The sequence below is a fragment of the Megalops cyprinoides genome, chromosome 5 (assembly GCF_013368585.1).
Source record: "Megalops cyprinoides isolate fMegCyp1 chromosome 5, fMegCyp1.pri, whole genome shotgun sequence".
Taxonomy (NCBI): domain Eukaryota; kingdom Metazoa; phylum Chordata; class Actinopteri; order Elopiformes; family Megalopidae; genus Megalops; species Megalops cyprinoides.
Window position 1 is genome coordinate 22362503 of NC_050587.1, and position 19063 is coordinate 22381565.

General features: G+C 43.0%; 1 protein-coding gene across 1 annotated transcript; it reads left to right on the top strand.

The window, feature by feature from the left end:
- The first annotated feature begins 628 nt into the window (after positions 1–628).
- On the top strand, positions 629–18573 carry LOC118777681 (voltage-dependent P/Q-type calcium channel subunit alpha-1A-like). Its single transcript, XM_036528790.1, has 5 exons — positions 629–783; positions 2037–2373; positions 8146–8400; positions 13817–13922; positions 18430–18573. The coding sequence occupies exons 1-5, from the start codon at positions 723–725 to the stop codon at positions 18571–18573; spliced, it is 903 nt and encodes a 300-aa protein (XP_036384683.1). The 5' UTR covers positions 629–722.
- Positions 18574–19063: the final 490 nt, after the last annotated feature.

The following is a 19063-nucleotide window of genomic DNA, read 5'->3' on the forward strand; positions in this document are numbered from 1 at the left end:
GCTCAGTAGCTTTGGTGGGAGACGTAAACAGGGTCCCGTGCCTGAACATTTCCAGCTTCTCAATGTAACAAGACCGGACAGATTTCCTTTCTCCCTCTCAGTAATGTATTCTGCCCTCCATTCGATTAAACGCAAGATGCGGCAGAAAGTTTAGAGCTTCAGAATGCACCCGTGAAACATAGAGCGCCGTAGACAGGTGTTGGAATATATTCTCGTAGAGAGTTCCCTGTCAAAGTGGCTAAGCTGCTATGGTCTCGGGGTGAGGGCACACTTGTGAAAGCGAGGGAACACAGGGTTAAGGCACGAGCTGTTTTCTCAGTGCTAGGCTCAGGAAGGTCTCTGATTGCATATCAGCAGGCTCCTACATTTCTCTTTTAAACTGTGCACTGATTGCTCCCTTCCGGACTGCCGAGAAAGAAGCTGGTAATTGAATCAGAGAGAGGGAGAGACAGAAAAAAAGTTCTTTTATGATAGGACTTTTTAGGCTGATAAAAGGCTTCGGGCTGGTAGGGCAGGAAACTAACATTCTGCATTCCATGGGCCCAATTCGGGTGGGGTGCATGGTGGGGGGGGATATTGGGCATGTGTCCTCCACTATTCCATTCTCACGCTTGCTGTGTCCCGTGAAGTAACCCCTGAACAGCGCCAGAGGGGTCACGGAGAAGAGTCCAGTTCAGGCCTTCCATCACTCGTAGCCTGAAAATCTCACTGCAGGAGCCGAGATGAGCAGATCACCTCAGAACTACTCCAAATGGGCAGAGAGGCGATCCACTGTGGTTTACGGTAGGATTATAGTGCGGCAGTCTAAGGGCTGTGAAAAGCACTCTGTGGCTGTGTACTCTGAATCTTTTTTTAATGAATTAGCATTGTATTTGTTTGTGTCATTGTCTTGGAATGACTGCTTGCTTAATTTTTTGCTTTGCGCCACCTTTTCCAGCTACCAGTTACTGACTCACCTGTTCTTTACAATTTCTATTTTAGCGTATGAACTGAGAACTGTGTTTTACCCCTCCACAATATTTTGCTTGAGCTGGTCAAGCTATACCAATGCCCTAAGCTGAGTTTTCAGCATGGACCATTACATTGTACATTTAGAAATGGCTTGATGCACTCACTTGATGGGACCAGACATATTGGCTGGAATTTCAGTGTTTTGCATTAGTGGGGCTATCTAAGAGAAATAATAGGACACATCTACTGCACTCCAGTCTTAGAGGGTCACAGTCCACACACTACAGAATTGAGCAGACCTAGATCAGGACAAAGAGTTAAAAAAATTGGATCAGCTCAGACCTGAGCAACTGGCTTAGTAATTTTGGGAACCCTTGTTTCCTTGTAGACAAACTGTCGTTTCCTTAATGTTGCAATGTGGCAAATGAGACCTCATTAACCCCATAATGGTACTTACTTGTGCCTTATTATAAACTTATTTGTGCTCTCAATCACCGACTCATATGAACCAATCAAAAGACTTTGCTCTCCACAGTAAACCACTATGATTGGTTCAAGTCACTGGTAACAAATGCAATAATGATAGCTCCTGAAGCCCATGTTCATGAAGTTCATGAAGCTTCACTCTCCCATTTCTAGCAGTGATTTAATTTGGCTTGAAACACATGACTCTAAAAACAGACATAAGATCAGCTTCAAGTGAATGGGAACTACAGCCACAGCTTCGACTGACTTGCTCATTTCTTTTGATCTGATATGAATGCTGACGCCCCCCTCCTTCTCTTAGTTACATAAATTTCTTTGGTGAAAAAGGAGAAAAGGACTAAAATCTGAATTTAATGAACATTTGCCCTTAACTTTGACCAACAAACAATTAAAGTTTTACCATATTCTATCACCAACTCAGTTTGCCACATTTAGCGATCACCCAAATTGATAAAAAAAAATTATGAAAATTTAAATTTATGACAAATTGAAATAAAACATTATGTTCGCATTGAGGAGAAAACAGGTAACACTTATATTGAATTGATGATCAAAGATAAGGAGATATGGTTTTTTAAAATATGTTTAACACTCTGTAGCCCTTCGCTCGGCCACCTTCAGCACCTGGAAGATGCTGACGCTTGGGGCTGAGTACAACTCGTGGTCCCACAGCCCTGGCGCCTCGGTCAGGCCTCGCAGGGGTGCGGTGGCCGACGCCTTCGACGAAGGCAACCTCGCCGTGGCGGAGGAGCCGGATTGGAGGGAGCAGGAGGAAGTGCCGCATCATTATCACTCGGTGTTACGGCTGGCAGAGGCCGCGGAGCTGAGCCGTCATCCCTGTTTGCCGGGGGGACCAGACCGCCCACGGTCTATCGTTGATGTTCACGAAACGTTCAAAGAGGACATCTCCGACGCCAGTGTGCCTTGGTCGATCAGGTGAGACAGTGCACAATGAGATTGTATTTTTTCATAGGCTTTGAACTGACAGCACTTCATTTCTTAATATTACAGTTGCAAGGGCTGACTGTCTGATCTGTCAAAAAAATCTGGGTGCTTTCATTTGACTCTCCTGTACTTGATTGTACAAATGTACTTGGCACTTTTTGATAGCGAATGACCAATCCTCTGGGGCAGTACTATGCCACCCTGAGAGGAATGAGCAGAGGTCCAGTTTCTGTTGGATCCGTATCAGAAGATCACTTGCAGATTGGTCTTAATTAAAAGATCAACATAAAATTATCATTAACATGTGTTTATGTTGAGTGGACAAAGGTCGCCAAGGAGGTGCTACAACATTAAATGCAACAAAGGAAAGATTGATCAGCTGATAGTATGTGTTTCCTTTAAAAATGTCAAGCTTGATAATCATAAAAAGTACAGTTCAATATAGGTGATTTAAAGGCCAAGGTTCAATATAGGTCATTTAAAGGTCTACTTTTGTATCTTATAAGCCACTGATAGTTATCATTGTCTAAGACCCCTGACAAGTCAGGGTCATCAGAGGTCACCTCAAAGAAGGCTCCACACTAACAAAATCATTGTTTGGACAAATGCTGTGGCAGGTTAGTTATTTATTTTAACCCTCTAACTATTTTGAATTGAGTGGCTGTATTCTTCCAGAATCGATTATTTTGATCTTGGTATTTTTCCCTCAACAACCGCAGCAAAATTATGAAAGGTTGCAATGTGGACATGTTGCCAGGAGAGGGTGCCCATGCACAGTAAAACTAGTTCCTGCAATCGCTAGGCTGCAATTGAATGCATTGTGCAAGCACAATGCACATATTTTACCTGGGTTAAAGATCATGCTGCTTTAAATTTTATTTGTCATGTTGTTTCACTTTGTGGTAATCCATTTTTAAGAACAACAAAGAAAAAAATAATGTCATTTATGATGTATTATGTGTTGGCATTGAGCTTTTGAAAAAGTACTTTGAGCTTCGGTACACTGTTCATTAAAACAGAATAATAAATAACTTCTCAGCTTTGATGCTGCCGGATAGACAGACACACACACACACACACACACACACACAGACACACACAAAATTTATGTAAGGGGTGCCCAGTGCTTAACACAATGTATGACAGAATTTTGCATGCGCCAGTAACTTCTGTTTAGTTCTGTATGATGAATGCCCTACAGATCGAATATCCCATTATAACACTATGCTGAAATGCTACTGCAGGACAGCTGGACCTCACCATAGGTATCCAGCTGAATTATCAAGATGCTGGTATCCTGCTGTCAAGTCTGAGTAATTGGAGGGATGGGGGTGGAGGCAGGGGCAGACTTGTGTGACGGCATTAACCGCACACACCCTGGGGGCTGAATGGGTGGGGTTAGTGACAGGATTACTGACTGGACTGACTCCCCTCTTCCTAAGAAAAGGGATTGGCCTGTCAGATTTCCATTGAAATGCAGGGTCACGTTACATCAGGCCTGATAACGTAACCATAACAACGGCCTTGTGCCCCATCCCCCTCTGATCTCCACCATCCCTGCCCTGACCGAGCACTTGATTAACTGCTGTCCTACATGTTTATATATCAAAGACCACAGCCCACAGAATGCCATTGAGTAGCCAAGCCTTCAATCCAGTGTCGGGGCACAGTGATTGGCCCATTTTCATCATATCCAGGCACTCAGGGCTGTGGTGATACCCCCTGACCTGGGTTCCTGAAAGTTGAGCCCCCAAAAGGGGATTAAACAGAATACTTGCTTGATAGTGCCAACAGAATCTTCACCTGCCATTCTGGATCACTGTGCTGTATTGGGAAAATGAATCCCATGATTAAGTGGTGTCCCACACTTGGGAAGGGAGTGTGTTTGCACATCAAGCCACTAAAGGTCAGAGCCCACAGCAGTGGCATTGGGTTGCCAGGCCTTGAAGCCATTCTGGCTCAAACATGCCTTGTGCCTTTGAGGTGTCAGCACAACCTCAAAAAGACCCACAAAAAGGCCAGCCAGGGTCCCCTATGTCATACCGAGAGATCACACTGATGCCCTCAAAACACAGTGGCAGTGTTGGAAAGGGTGGCCGGGGCGTTGGATGTGAGTGATTTGCTGAGGTAATGGTGCCTACAATTGAGAAATAATGACATAATAATGAGCCTCTAACATTCTGGATGCAGGGCCTGCACTCAAACCCAAACTTTCATATCCCTTACCAACTGATGATGAAAGACAGTATCCATTTAGAAACTGACTCAAACTCAAAACTCCTTTTTCTGACACGTGGCATATGAAACTGAATTAAAATCAAGATGTAAAAAACAGGGGTGGTGGGGTGTTTGCACTGCTAGCATGTGAACTGTTACACTGAGGGATTTGGTGGAGCTTTCAGGCAAAGTCGAACAGGTCCTCCTGATCGACTGCCCTAGCGGGCGCGTGATGTGCTGATATTAGCTCTGCAGGCAGCAGCACAGCAGCCTCTCAGAGATACTCCATCAGAACCCAGCTGTGGCCGCTGCATGCGCTGTCATCCTGCGCTACACAGCGCTTTCGCGAAGTGTTCTCTCATTGACATCATTTAGGCTCCCGCTCTCCAATCAACACGGACCGTTTTGGGGAACGTCCCGCGTTAACGCTTCACTTAATGACCTTGGCGCACAGACAAGGGCCACACTGTTTGGGGGAAAAAAGGCAGTAAACCGGTCATTTCTTTGTATACATGAATTTATATTTAACTGGCCGGAAACACTATGTGCGCAAGTCATGTTTGATATTACATAATACCAGAATAACCATTGTTTTAAAGAACTGTAGAGGGATGTGGAACTAGATCAATATTGCATGGTATACATACAGTATGTAAAAACATTTCATAAGGATTTGTTTTGCCTGTCTACCTATCCATCCGCCTGCCTCTCTATCTCTTTCCTCTCCATACGCACACGCACACGCACACACACATATGAGAGAGATAAAGACAATTTTTTCAGGCTCAGGTTTGGTCAGTCATCTCCGCTGTCTCTCTCAGTCCTCCTCTAACTGAATAATAGTGAAAAATGCGTCTGACTCTCTGACGGGGATAATGCTCAGACAACGGCCTTCCGGTCGCCATGGGAAACAGACAGATTCTGAGAGAGGAAATGAAGGGTCAGAGGGAATACAAAACAAAATAAACACTGCAAAATTGAAGAAATAATACAAACAAAATAGAATACATGATGATTATCAAGAGGAGAGTCTAACGACAAATCTCATGATTACAATGCAAATTATTATTATAATCGATATAATTCCTACCGTTACCTGACAGAATTTCTCATGGTATAGGGCTATTCCTCCGTAGCGTTGTGGGTGTGCGCACAGTCTACTGATGTTTTATCTTCAACGTAATTGAATGAATTATGCTGCGTTCTGAGTGATTCACCTGTACTAAAAGCGATGAAGTAAGTGAACTTACTTTTGTCTTTCTGCGCTATTAATCGATGGTTACGCACTTCCGATGTTCCTTGCCTCGCTTTTAACCCCACAAACCTCTCGAGTTTTCCATTTTCAATTCCGTGAATTGGTGCTGAATCCAAAGGGTGATTCATTGCCCCCGAGTCCTGAATGAAAGTGTGACAATGGATTCATGAGGCAATGTGTTTCTGCCCGCAGAGATACAAAGTTTGCTGTTTCAATGGACTGCATTCCCCCACTTCAGAGGTTCACAAAGCTTGAAGTCCCGACCCTGGGCAGACCGTGCATCTGTTTCAACCAGGTTATCGCCAAATCTGGAAGCAGATAACTCTTTATTGAGTTACCGTGTGTCAAGCCTCTGACGTAATCAAGTTCCAGAGGAAAGTTACTGTGTGATGATGTCCAAGTAATACTTGTGTGCGTGTGTGTGTGTGTGTGTGTGTGTGACAGAGAGAGAGAGAGAGAGAGAGAGAGAGACAGACAGACAGACAGACAGAGGGAGTAAAAAGAGAGTAAAGCTTTATTTGTTTGGGAAGCATGCAATATGACCGTTGCGAGCCTCTTAGATGGAGGCCGTGAATATGTCAGTAAAGAGCTCAAGCGCAGACTGACAACCACGAAATCACACTGACCTAGCGCTGCGCTGACCCACACTTCTGAGCGTAAAGGTTCAAAACACGTGCTATTTATAGCTGCTCAAGGGAAGTTTGAGTCATTTGTCCCCGTCGTACGTCCAAGGGATCTGAACTCATTTAGAGAGGGGAATTTAGTTTTGGAATTAATTATTTATTTCTTATATCCAGTGAACTAAAGTTCGGAAGGTACATTTTATTTCCGCCCCAGTCTTTATAGCTTTATAATTGCATAATACCATAAAAAAAACTCTACAGGCGAATTAGCCTATTGCACTCGTGCCTAGAGATTCGTGGACATAATGCTAGGTGAGCAAAACTTGGAAGAACTTCGTTTGAAGGTTTACCGGACTGAAATAATAATAACCGACGCAGTTTATTATACGAAAATATATCTTGCTTATATGCTTGCTGTTAATCCATACGTATATACAAGTAGCCTACGAACCAAACATGAAAAATGTATTAAGAATGTACACTGTAATCATTTGATATCGTATAATATTTAGTCATACTTTAATGTTTTTTTTTATTATTTTTTTTATTTTCTCGTACTCATAGTATAGACAACTAACAAATTGTACCAACTGTAGCCTATGTCTGTTGCCTATGTTGCCTTTCTCAAAAGGGACAGAAGATGATTCCATCTCAGCCACCGTTATCGACAGTTAAGCTTCCACTTGTACCGAGGCACCCCACCCCGACCCTTCGCTCAGTCGAAAGCACTCTTCACCCTTCTCGTCATGTAATTCGACGGAAGGAGGGATTCATAACCGCCCCGCTGTTTCGGCGGGTAAATGAGGACTCTGGAATTTTTTTTTTTTTTGACAGCAGCTCACGTGCATATCACAAGAATAACTAGAAAAAAAAATAATGACCTAATATCAAAAATACCCCTTTATTGATCAGATTGAGTTTTTTTTTTGTCCTTCGCATAACGCTGGCATTACGGTACAGGTGGAGTTGCAGATAGGCTCATTTTAATCACGTGCGCTGATTCATAAGGAGCCGTGGCTGTTGAAATAGCTTAGATTTTCACGTCGCTGGTGGTCAAGGAAAACGGGGAGGCGACAACCCAGGATTTTCTCTTGCCGTTTAGTTTTGATTTTAACTTGTGTGGCAAAACAAGGCTGTGGATAAAACAAAAAAGACGATTTTTAAAAATCAGTCAAAGGAGAGAGGGGAAATTACTGGATTTTTGTCCCTGTTCTTGCAATACAGATCACTGTAGTGACTTTCTCGTGTAGTATGGGCAGGTTTGTTTTTTTCCAAAGAATGTTTTTATTTCTGTTGTATGATCTTTTTGTTTGGAAATGGCTTTTTTGATCTCACGTCAGGAATGAATCGGAAAATGTATCAACAATCGATAGCTTGAAGTGCATCTTCCTCGAAGGGCTTGGGTAACGTAAGAATAGAAACTTTCTCTTTTACATTCCCCGTGACTTGGAAGATGGAATAGAAGAAAGGCAGAAGAAAGAAGGGGATTTAACCTGTCGGAAACTGTTATTTTTTCCTGAAGCGTTTTCTTAAATAGAATACTTATCCAGACAGACACACACCAATGCAAACTCTTAGCTGGGATAACTGTATGTGTTGTGATGCTTCTTCTCTCCATAAAATCTGACGGCAGTTTGGATTTTTTCTCTCGGGTATGCACGTTTTCAGAATGGCTCGCTTCGGAGACGATCTACCAACCCGTTATGGAGGTCCACCGGGCGGTGGAAGAGGGGCAGCCCGGCAGGGAGGTCCCCCAGGCGGCCAGAGGATGTACAAGCAATCGATGGCCCAGAGAGCCAGGACAATGGCTATATACAACCCCATTCCTGTCAAACAGAACTGCTTCACTGTCAACCGGTCCCTTTTTATCTTTAGCGAAGACAATATCATACGGAAATATGCTAAAAGAATAACCGAATGGCCATATCCTTTGTGATTGTTTCAGAACTAACACTTGATATTCAATATGGCATTCCATTCAACATGTTTTCTTTTATCCTTTGGTCTTTAAACAGAGTAGCATGTTAACGAAAAGTAGTCCATGCATTCACCAAACTAATATGCTTCCTCACTAGATCATTCCAGTCCTTTTACTAAACCACGGCTGTTATAAGTTTTCACATCTTTTTTTTAAAGCAAGATTTATGAAATACGTGTCTTCCCCTTTGAAAGCATTGCCTAATTCTTTACACAGTTTGCGTTCCCTGATCCATCTCCTTCAAAAGCCAGTGCCGAGGAGTCAGAAATCGTTAGTATTGTCTGGGTGGTGTCTTACCTATCGGCTTATCTTTTTGTTTTACTGCTCCCGCCACTGTGGCTGGTGTTAGGGAAATTAATGGACATCGCAAATTGCATTAGACGTGTACAGGGTTAGTTTCTCCTTGTAAGAAATGACATTAGCCTAAAGTTAAAGACATGGCAAGATGTGCAGTTTAATTGACATTTACAAGGCGTGTATTAATTATTTATGACGTTTGGCTTCATCATCACACGTATATATTTTGCTGAAACATTTACGTAGTGGGTCTCCGGTCGGCTCCTAGCAACCAGTTTAGCTTTGCAATGCTTTCTGCTTTGACACTGGAAATGAAAGCTGTCATGTAGGCTACCGAAGATTACTACTAGTATATTTTCACTTCCGTGCACCTAGACATTATGGGCTAGTTCTATTCTTGATTGTTGTTTCGAGCGACGAGTTGGTCTGTTCCTGTATGCTACACTTAGGCACTATAAAACAGCGAGTTTGTTAAGATGGATCCCTATATCTTGAAAAGACGGGGGTTAAATGTGGCTTAAGCCTATTCTACAGACTATAAGTAAATAGCCAGGTGTATCATTCATGTACACCTGGATGGCAGCTAAACAAATATACGTCGGCCTTTTTATATCATCAATGTTGTATTCATAATTGGCTTTTTATTTTATTGTCCCATGGACATAAAATAAGACAACAGGTTTATGTCACCTTTAGAAAAACTCAGAATTGGCTTCAGGTGGAAGGAGGTAGGTTATTGCACTTTTCAATTTGTGTGGTTAAATTGAACCGTTTAGTGGTGCTGATGACACAAAATGTATTTTCGAAACAATTTGGTTTTCCTGGCGTTCCCCAGTTCCGTCGGTTATTATTTTGTTCCTTTTTTTTCAGAACGCTCTGATTCATGCTTGCCTTTTTGTTTTCTGCAAAAGCCTGCCAGTTTCCTTTGTTGTGATGCATTTCAAAAAAATCCTTCGACTGACACGGACCCCAAAGTTCCGGTGCGGCGCTTGCGACTCCTGTCACCGCTCTCCTGATACCCGACAGCGAAAGCCCTCTCCAGGGTCCTGAACTCGCCCACGCGCCCGAGCCCCCCTCAACCGTGAACGGCGCGATGTAGAGAAGAGGGGCTGCCTAGCACACGGTCAGGCAGCAAGATTTTCTGCGTAGGAGTCAGTTTAAAGCTAAGCTGCTACCCCCCCCCCCCCCCCCCCCCCCCACACACACACACACACGCACACACACACGCACACCCACTAAATAAATAAACAAATAAATAAAATTGTAGATCGATTCCTTGAGCCGTCAAAGAGGAGACATTTATTTGAGGTGATCTTGAGCCAAGTCTTGATAACGTAGGCAGACAGCTGCTTTGGGCAGATAAATTGTACAATAACCGAGAGGTGGACATTTAAACAGTCCAGAGCGTGTTCCTAGCATGTTCCTTTTTTCCTGCAAGCATGTTTCGTACAGTCTCATCAGTGAGGATAGTTGTTATTAAAAATGAATGACATAGACTACAGTTTGTTTCACAGTTCATTTAAACAACACATGTGCTAGATACCATTTTCAATGTCGGGGAACTGCAGGCCGCACCATGGAGAACAAAATATGTAGGATGACTGATTTAACATTGAGCACTTTTTTCATGTTATGTCTCCACGCCAACTCTTTCAAATAGTCTCTTAGTTTTAAAAATAAACTGGCAGCGTGTGATGTGACAGTAATATTACTGTTTTTTTTTGTCTGACCAAATGAATTTAATTTCCTGAAATTTCAGTGTCTATGAGATTTGAAAAATCAACATGTTTATTGTACTTTTTATAGCACCCATGTAGACTGCTTGGTTGCACTCTTAGGTCATTCATCTAAAGAGGGCCTGTGGAAAGTCTGTTCATGGAAGGTGAATGAGTCTAGCCTGTGCATTTGGATGTTGCCATAGCTGCAGATTAGGGGATGCGTCTTTAGGTCCATGCGGCACTGCACCCCTGGGCTCTCTCAGCTGGAGATCTGTGATAGGCTATTTCCTAGGCATAGATATTGTTGTTGTTATTATTATTACTATTACTTTGCTTTTCATATCCAGAGTGAATGACATAGCTTACATATCATTCACTTATGTAGCTGCTGTGTCATTCACTAATGACTCACATGGAAATTGAATGGGAAGTCTTTGGGTCCAAGCCCAGATCTTACCATTACATTAGTTCTGCACACTAGTACACTAGCCCCTGGCGGAGTACCACATCGTGTCAGCCCCTGTCACTGGCCACTGGAATTGCAAGCAGTGTACGCAGATTGGTGAGCTGGTGAGCTGATCCCCTGGTGCACTTGCAAAATGCAATATGACAAGCAGAAACTAATCATGGCCTGTGTACCACAGCCTGTGAGAATCATCCCACTTCTCACCCCATTGCACCGCTTAGTCCAGGCCTCTCCGTGATACCAACTGACCTGGTGGATGAAATGGCATTGAAATAGTTAATGATTTGGAATGGAGCTGGGATGGATTTCTGCCACTACCCACAATATTGTTCCCGAGCCTAGCAGGGAGGCTGAAGTTTTCATTGTCAGGACTGACTTTCAGCTCCCCTTCGCTGCTGAGGTGTTAATGTGAAATTACAGACTGAGTAACGCACAGGTGGGTGTGACAGACGTGTTGCTGCTGAGGATACAAAAAGCCCCCAAAATGCCGAGATGTGCATGAATAGAAAAACAAATGGGCTCATGCTGGATTTGGTGGCAATCAATAACCAAGAGCCTGCGTCTCTATCTTAATGATAAGTGTGGTGAAAATGTTTTTTTTTTACTTTGTTTTTGCACTTCATAGTTCATTTCGCCCTTGCAAAGTGACACTAAGTGCTTAAAAATGTGGAAGGTTTTGGCAGTATTCCAAGAAATCCTCTTTTGCTGAGTATCCTTTGAGATCCCTGGAGCAGCTTTAACACACAGATGCGTAGCTACAGTTCTGAATGATCGAATTTGCAGGCCAGTATCATTTGTCTGGAAGTGAAATTCCCATTATTCGGGCTGCTTGTATGTTGAGAGTTTCTTTTTTGTTGCTGTTGCAGCTTTGGATTATATGGTGAGTCATACATCTTACACATGTTACACGGTCTTCTTGCGTGTTTTCCCAGTGGTTTCACTCTTGGGAGCACACTTGTAGGGAATGGTTAAACGAACACGACTTTTCACTTTCCTGTCAAACACACAGCCCATTCTGAAGCCACTGCAGCTACGGTTTTTGTTCCTTTACAGTTCTGATTTAATTTATGGCCATACTCACCTCCTTAGGTGTAAGACTTTTTAAGGGTAATCTACACAGAGCTTCCAGTGGTTCACATATGAGAACAAAGTGGACAAATCTTACAGTGAATTCATCTAAATCGAGAAATTGATGAGTAGTAATCCGACCCACCTCATCCTCGCCTTTTCTGTCCGGGTGAAAAAAAAACACAGAGATCTATTGGTTGTGTCCCTCCTGTCATTCCTGGTTATATTTCTGTTCATATATTTTAGATGAAGGGAGGAAAGGAATGGCATCGAGAGTCCGGATGTCAGGCCACCGCCACACTCGAAGGGCAGGAAATTAAACCTGTGTGGGGGGGCTGCTGAACTCTGTCGCTCCGCTCGCCAGACTCAGTAGCAGGCTGTTATCCCTGAGCAAATTTGGAGGAGATAATTAAGAGCCGTGACCAGCCTGATACTTGTCTGAGAGCTCAGCTCTGTCTCCAGATTTAGCGATTTCGCCGGGTCCCCCAGGCGGTGCGCAGGTAGCCTTTTGCTGCCGTGCTTCGCCCCACGAGTCTCTGCTCTGTGAAAAGAGCTTCCGTCAACAACACAATGACCCCATTCCCGGGAACACGACAGAGAAAGAGAAGGAGCCCAGAGGGGGCAGGTACCTGTGACAGGTGCTATATTAAAATGGGGGAGGGGCAATGCTGATAATAATGGGAAATGTTAGTGCAGCACTAGGGAAGGGTGGGGAAAAATATGGTGGCTTGTTGAGGGGGGGGGGGGGGGGGGGGGGGGGGGGGGGGGGGGGGGGGGGGGGGGGGGGGTTCATGTTAAAGAGATTCGTTATCTTGAGATCAAGAGATGGTTATTCTTAGATTTTAATGTTAACCCTAGATCGCAATATAAAAATCTGAGTGTTTCGATATTATCAAAATGGTTATCTCAAAATTATGAGATACATGGCTCCAGATATTGATAGAACCATATTGGTTACATCAAAGTTGTGAGATAACTGCCATATGCGCAGATATTCAACCTCATAAACATAATTTTACAATGGTCTCAATGAGCTACCATTGGAAAATGGAGTTTGTGTGCATTGCAGTTAATTGCAGCAAAATATCAATTCCATTAGTTAAGAGATGTCCATATCTATCAATTTAAAGAAATTTCATTGCATTCAGGAACTAAAGACAAAGTGTTTTTTTTTTTTTACTTCAACTGCAGTTCTCCCTGCAATACCTGACAGTTATTGTACAGAGATAGTGTTATTCCGGAGTGTGCTTTGGCCACATTCCAAGGGTCCACTGAAAGTGGTTGTAAAATCGACCAAGGTGCACATCAAATGGATTTGGCTTATTTAAACTTGGCTGTTAAGTTTGTGTTCTGTAGTCAATGTCATGTTTGCACTCTTGCACTCGACTTGTTCAGATTAGATTAAAATGTAGTGAAATGTAAAACTGAGGATTTAAGCATACTTGGTGCTCAAGGAATAGCCAGTGCAATTAGACAGATGAGATTTCAATATTTTGACTTGACGCTGAACTGGGGCAAATGCCTCAAGTAATTTTGCACCTTTTAAAAGTGCTAACTGCTGCGAATATGGCTGTGTTTTCTTTACCTTGTGTAACTCAGTGCGATGCTCATTTTAATGTGCCTACTATGCTTTTGAGACCACAGGAAATTAAAAGGTGCTTTTCATACGAGGCCACCTGTAAACAGAACAATTTAATATTTTGACAACAAAGGAAATAAGCTTGCATTCATTTACATGTTTTTCTCATTGTCGAATGGCTTAACTGCTACATGACTCGCTCTGGCAATTCTTGACTTCCTTGACCTGAGCACTCCATTTGAATACATGATCCTCGCCACCATCATCGCAAACTGCATTGTCCTGGCCCTGGAGCAGCATCTACCATCCAACGACAAGACACCACTGTCAGAACGTCTGGTAAGTGCTTGAGCCACGTTTCATTTCACCATGCTGCAATTCACATGTGGAAAACTTTCAGCTGCATCTGTCTCTTAAAGAATACAGAAAGACTGGCTTTAGATATTTTAAAATTCATGTCCTGTGTTCAGATGACTTAATATCTCATGAACGTATGAAGTTATGTTGTTTACTTTCATTAGGCAAAGCTTTATGAATTGGAACAACATTTGTTGACTTCAAATAAAGTCTGATGATTTGGGCCAGAAATGTGACTCAATGTATAGAGAGGCCTTGTGACTCAAAGGTTGCCGGTTTGATTCCTTGGTAGGGCACTGCTGTTGTGCCCTTGATCAAGGTATTTAACCTGAACTAATTCAGTAAATATCCAGCTGTATAAACGGGTGATGCTGGGATCTGTGAATGTCACTCTCGGTAAGGGTGTCAGCTTTGCAATATCAAGTAACTCTTCATGGGAATTTCAATGAGGTTTGTTCGCCTCACTTCAGGGATTTTCATTTTGGAGCTGTTCGTCCATGCTCGAACCCTTCAGCTCACCAAGTGTATTGAATGTGTTTCCAAGACAGAAAGTTTGACCTCACCCTATCAGAAAATTCAGAAGCACAAACAAGATCATTATTATTACCTTATAGATAAACAAACATGGTAGTTCCTTTCATTTTATGCCATGGTGTCATTTTATATGAAATGTATAACTATCAAATCAATCAGAGGCACCCCATTAAATATTTTGCATTATATCCTAATTGTAATAATAGAAAGAAAAACTTTTTTTAAGAAATTAGGGCTGATGGAGGAGAATACACATCGTGTAAAAATGATTTATTCCTGCCTAACCCCACACTTCTACTGTATGTGCTACCATAATAGAATTCACTAAAAATACTGGTGATTGCCAGAGCAGTTATTTTGCTACAGACAATGTGGTGAGGGTAGGTGTTATTAGCAGTGGAGAATCCCAGACCCCAGGCTGTGCTTCCTGGTTAGCAGGTCCATGGTCTTCCCCCAAGAGGCCTCTCTCCAGTCAATGAGATACATCCCTCTCTCATTAGCGGCACCGCAGCGAGGGGCAGAGAGCCTGCTCTCACCGCTGTTGCTTTGTAAGCTTAAACAGAACCCCGCTGAGCTCGCTTTGATCCCCCCTCCGCTCACAAGCGCTTCTTTAAACTGCCATTTGAACCCTGCTGTCGGGTCGCCATTAAAAGGGTAAATGCGGGGAAGTGTTCTGGGCCGTACAACTGGTGGTTAGGCCCTTTTAAGAGGGATGAGCTGCGATCCTGCAACAGGATCTTCTTGATTTAATGCTGTTACCTTTTTAAAATCGATCTTTTGTTTTTCACTGTCATCATGCACAGCATGTCAGCAAGAAAATGCTCACCAGGGGGTTTCCATTATTACGGGCCAAGGAATCCTAATAAGAGCTCCGATAGTGTAGTTTGGTCTGTGTGAATCTACCTTTTGCATCTTAAGGTGACTTAAAGCATTGTGAACCAGTAGAACCGAAAACACAAAGGCGCTCCACAACTGTCATTCAGTGAAGAAGGACAAGGAAAAGAGAGCAGCATTTATCTTGTAGTAAAGCTCTCTTAAACCAGACACAGAGGAGAATGGCATGGTCCTCACCCACTGATCGCTTTTTACTCTGTTTGTGCTGTGCTCCAGCATGACAGTATTTCTTAGCTACTTCCTCTGGAAGGCTAGGGAAAACACTTATCTCAGTGTACTCACTGGGCTGAGGGCTGGAGTCAGGTGGCCATGTTCTTGAGGTTCAAAGTACAATTAAATCCCACTTTGGGCTGTGTGCGTTGACTGTGTACACAAAATCAGCTAACTGCTGAAGGCTCATTTGATATCCTCTACATCAAGCTTGTCTTTATCAGTCAAAATAGACAATGATAAACCCAGAGAACTGTGAAGTGGTGCATTCAAAAATATTACTGGGTAGGTGCAAGGCACTTGTGTGGTGAGGCTCCATTTGACATCAGCACCACACATAATCTAAACCAGCGTTTCCCAAACCTCTCCTGGAGGACCAGCTGTCCTGCATGTTTTACATATCCCCCTGCTCCCACACATGATTCAAATGATCAACTCGTTATGAACTCCTGAAGCTGCTTAATAACAAACTGATCATTTAAATCTGCTGTGTTGGAGCAGGGGGAGATCTAAAACATGCAGGACAAGTGGTCCTCCAGGAGAGGTTTGGGAAACTCTGATCGAAACTGTCATCCCGTATAATGTGAGGTAGATAAGTCCTTACCCAACAACCAAACCAAAAAGCAACAATATCACCAGGAACAGCCCTGGGCGGATTCTGATTTCTCAGTATTATGAATTTACGTAATTATTAAGCTCCTCCACAGAGGCATCAACAGTCTGTATCATTTCAAACAGTGAGGTATCCAGATGCCATCGCAAGGCATGTGTCTGTACGTAAACTCCTTTTCCCTTTGTTATAACTGACCAGACACTACACAGAGTTTTGCAGTATATCTACCCTTCAATAACAGAGGAATAAAGTCACTTGAGACACAGTGTCATATCCAGTGCTATTTGCTGGAGTCTATCCCACCTGAAAGCCCCTCTGTCACCCTTAGATGCTTTGTACAAAGCCCATGAATAAGTCATAGGCTTTTAAGAAGCATTCATTATAGAGTTAAAAACAGTCTCCCACCCCTTTCATTCATTTGGTTTCCTTTTGTTGCCACCTGCTTTTGTTAATAAGCACAGTCATCACACAAGGGCTCCATTTGGGACTTTTCATAAGCATGCATATCCCTTATTAGTGTGTATATTAGATGTACTAATATTAAGTATGGATCATCTCACCAGGAAACATATAGCAGTGGTGCTGCAATGTCAGTCTAACATGCTGTCCTTTCAATATGCTTCCAGGCAGATGTAGTTCATTGCAAGAACAACGAACTATAGTGTGCAAAAGTCCAGATAAGGAAAGCTTAGAATTCAAAAACAGACATAGAGTAATGTTACATAATGTTTGGAAAAGCAATAAATGTTGATGCCCATAATATGGGCATGTTGACATAAATGCTCATATTTGTATGTTGCCTTTCCCCTTTTAATGGTACTTTCTTTCATAAATTCCAAGTTAGAGTCATATTAGTACCAGTTGCTGCATTTATACTGCCACCCAACTAGCAGAAAACAGGTGCTAAAATCTCACTTTCACACACAAAGCCCTGCAGTTGAGATCCACAGACCAGCTGTGAATGTTAAGACTTATGCTTGCAAATTGAACCTTAATTGCTAATTGAATAATGCTTAAATTAAGGTCTTTTTACTTTAATTTATCTTGACATAATTGAATTTCAAAGGCCCCAGCTAACCAGCCTTTGTATTCTAATAGCAATGAATGATAGATTCTTCCTCAACCTTAAGCAGTAAGGACACTCAGCGACTTGTGCACCCAAAGATCTTGGCCCCAGGAAGAATGGGATGAGTTCACAGACTCCTACCAGTCTGCAGTCAGTTATTTGATTTTAAAACCTCTTTTGTAACTATTTCAGTAATGAAATGTGCTGGCAAATATTACTTTAACAGAGAAGGTGGATTTTTGCATCCTGTGAGAGGATTTTGCCTCATGTCTGTCTGTTTGGTGCTAGGATTCTTTTATGTTATTGAGCACTAAGAAAGGTGCGGGGCAGGCAGGAAGGACAGATTTTCTGTATATTAACCAAATGGTTAGCTTGGTGCATGTCGCATTGATATTTCTGTCACTGCCATTGTTGAAGCTGAAAATATTCTGATTTGCTGCCTCATTATGAACATTTCTGAAGGGGTGTGGTCTGAAACAGAGCATCCATAATCAGCATAGGAATGCTGACAGCACGGGAACTGTGATACCAATTGTAACCTCTGAGACAGTGGACAGAAGGAACACAGAAGCTCAATATCTGGTTGTAATAGAGTGACTTTAAAGGCAGTGAGTGAGACTGCAAGGTAACGGGGCCCCCTGTCCCATCTGACGCAACATTGTCATCTCTACATTTCCACATGGTGGTTTTTCACAGAGGGTTTCTTTGGGCTCATGGGTAAATTCAAATGGCTTTTGTCTTTGTGGATCGGATCTCACTGTGTGTATAAGCATTAAAGAATTTTCATTAGGAGATTCAGGAAAAAAAACAGCCACACATAGGTAAAAAGATGAATGTTTGCTGACATCTATAAAAGTAATATGGCCACAAACGCTCTTTATCACTCCACTGTAATTGAATTCTTTCGATGTATGGTTGCTTTTTAGCAGCCTTAATAGCTTCAGCTGCTCTCACTGAACACACTCTATTTTTTGCTTCTTCTTTTCATTGCCCTACAGAGATCCATTTCTCAACTGGTACTGTGTATGTGTCTCATATCAGATGGAAAAGAGAATGCAATCTCTCTCCCTTTTTCTCTGTTTCTCTCTCTCTCCCCCCTTCTCTCTCCATTCACACTTCATTAGCTTCACTCTCCCTTCTAACAAAAACTCATCCCTCTCCTCTCTCCACAGGAGGACACAGAACCGTACTTTATTGGAATATTTTGTTTCGAAGCCGGCATAAAGATCATCGCCCTTGGGTTCGCGTTCCACAAAGGCTCCTACCTCCGAAACGGCTGGAACGTAATGGATTTCGTAGTCGTCCTTACCGGGTGAGTCCTGAAAAAAAAGGAGAAGGAAAAAAAAAAAGCAGAAAGTGAAAATGGTCCATTTGGAATGACCCGGGGCTGAGAGGTGGAGGGTGAGTTGGAGGCAGCGGGGTGGTGGACTGGACTGGATGCGTGTGTGCATTGTGTATGTTGGGACTGATGGAAATCGCGAAGGAAATACCACCCCCCCCCATCCCCCCACCCCCCCACCTCTGCCTTTGAGGCATAATTGCGACATGGTGTACGGATCTCTCTCTCTCCATTCATGTAAACATTGCCCCCAGCTACCGTGTGCATTATAGAACAGATAACCCACATCGCAGCGACAGAACGGAGCCAGCGAGGGGAAGGCCAGGGAGCAAGCAGCTGAAAGAGGCTTTATGCTGTGCTGCTTGCAGCTTTAGGATGTCAGCACATTGTATTATTTCGGCAGATGGAGTCTGTGCAGTCGGACTGTGGCCATGAGTCACAGGCTGTGGGGAACGCTACCTCCACCT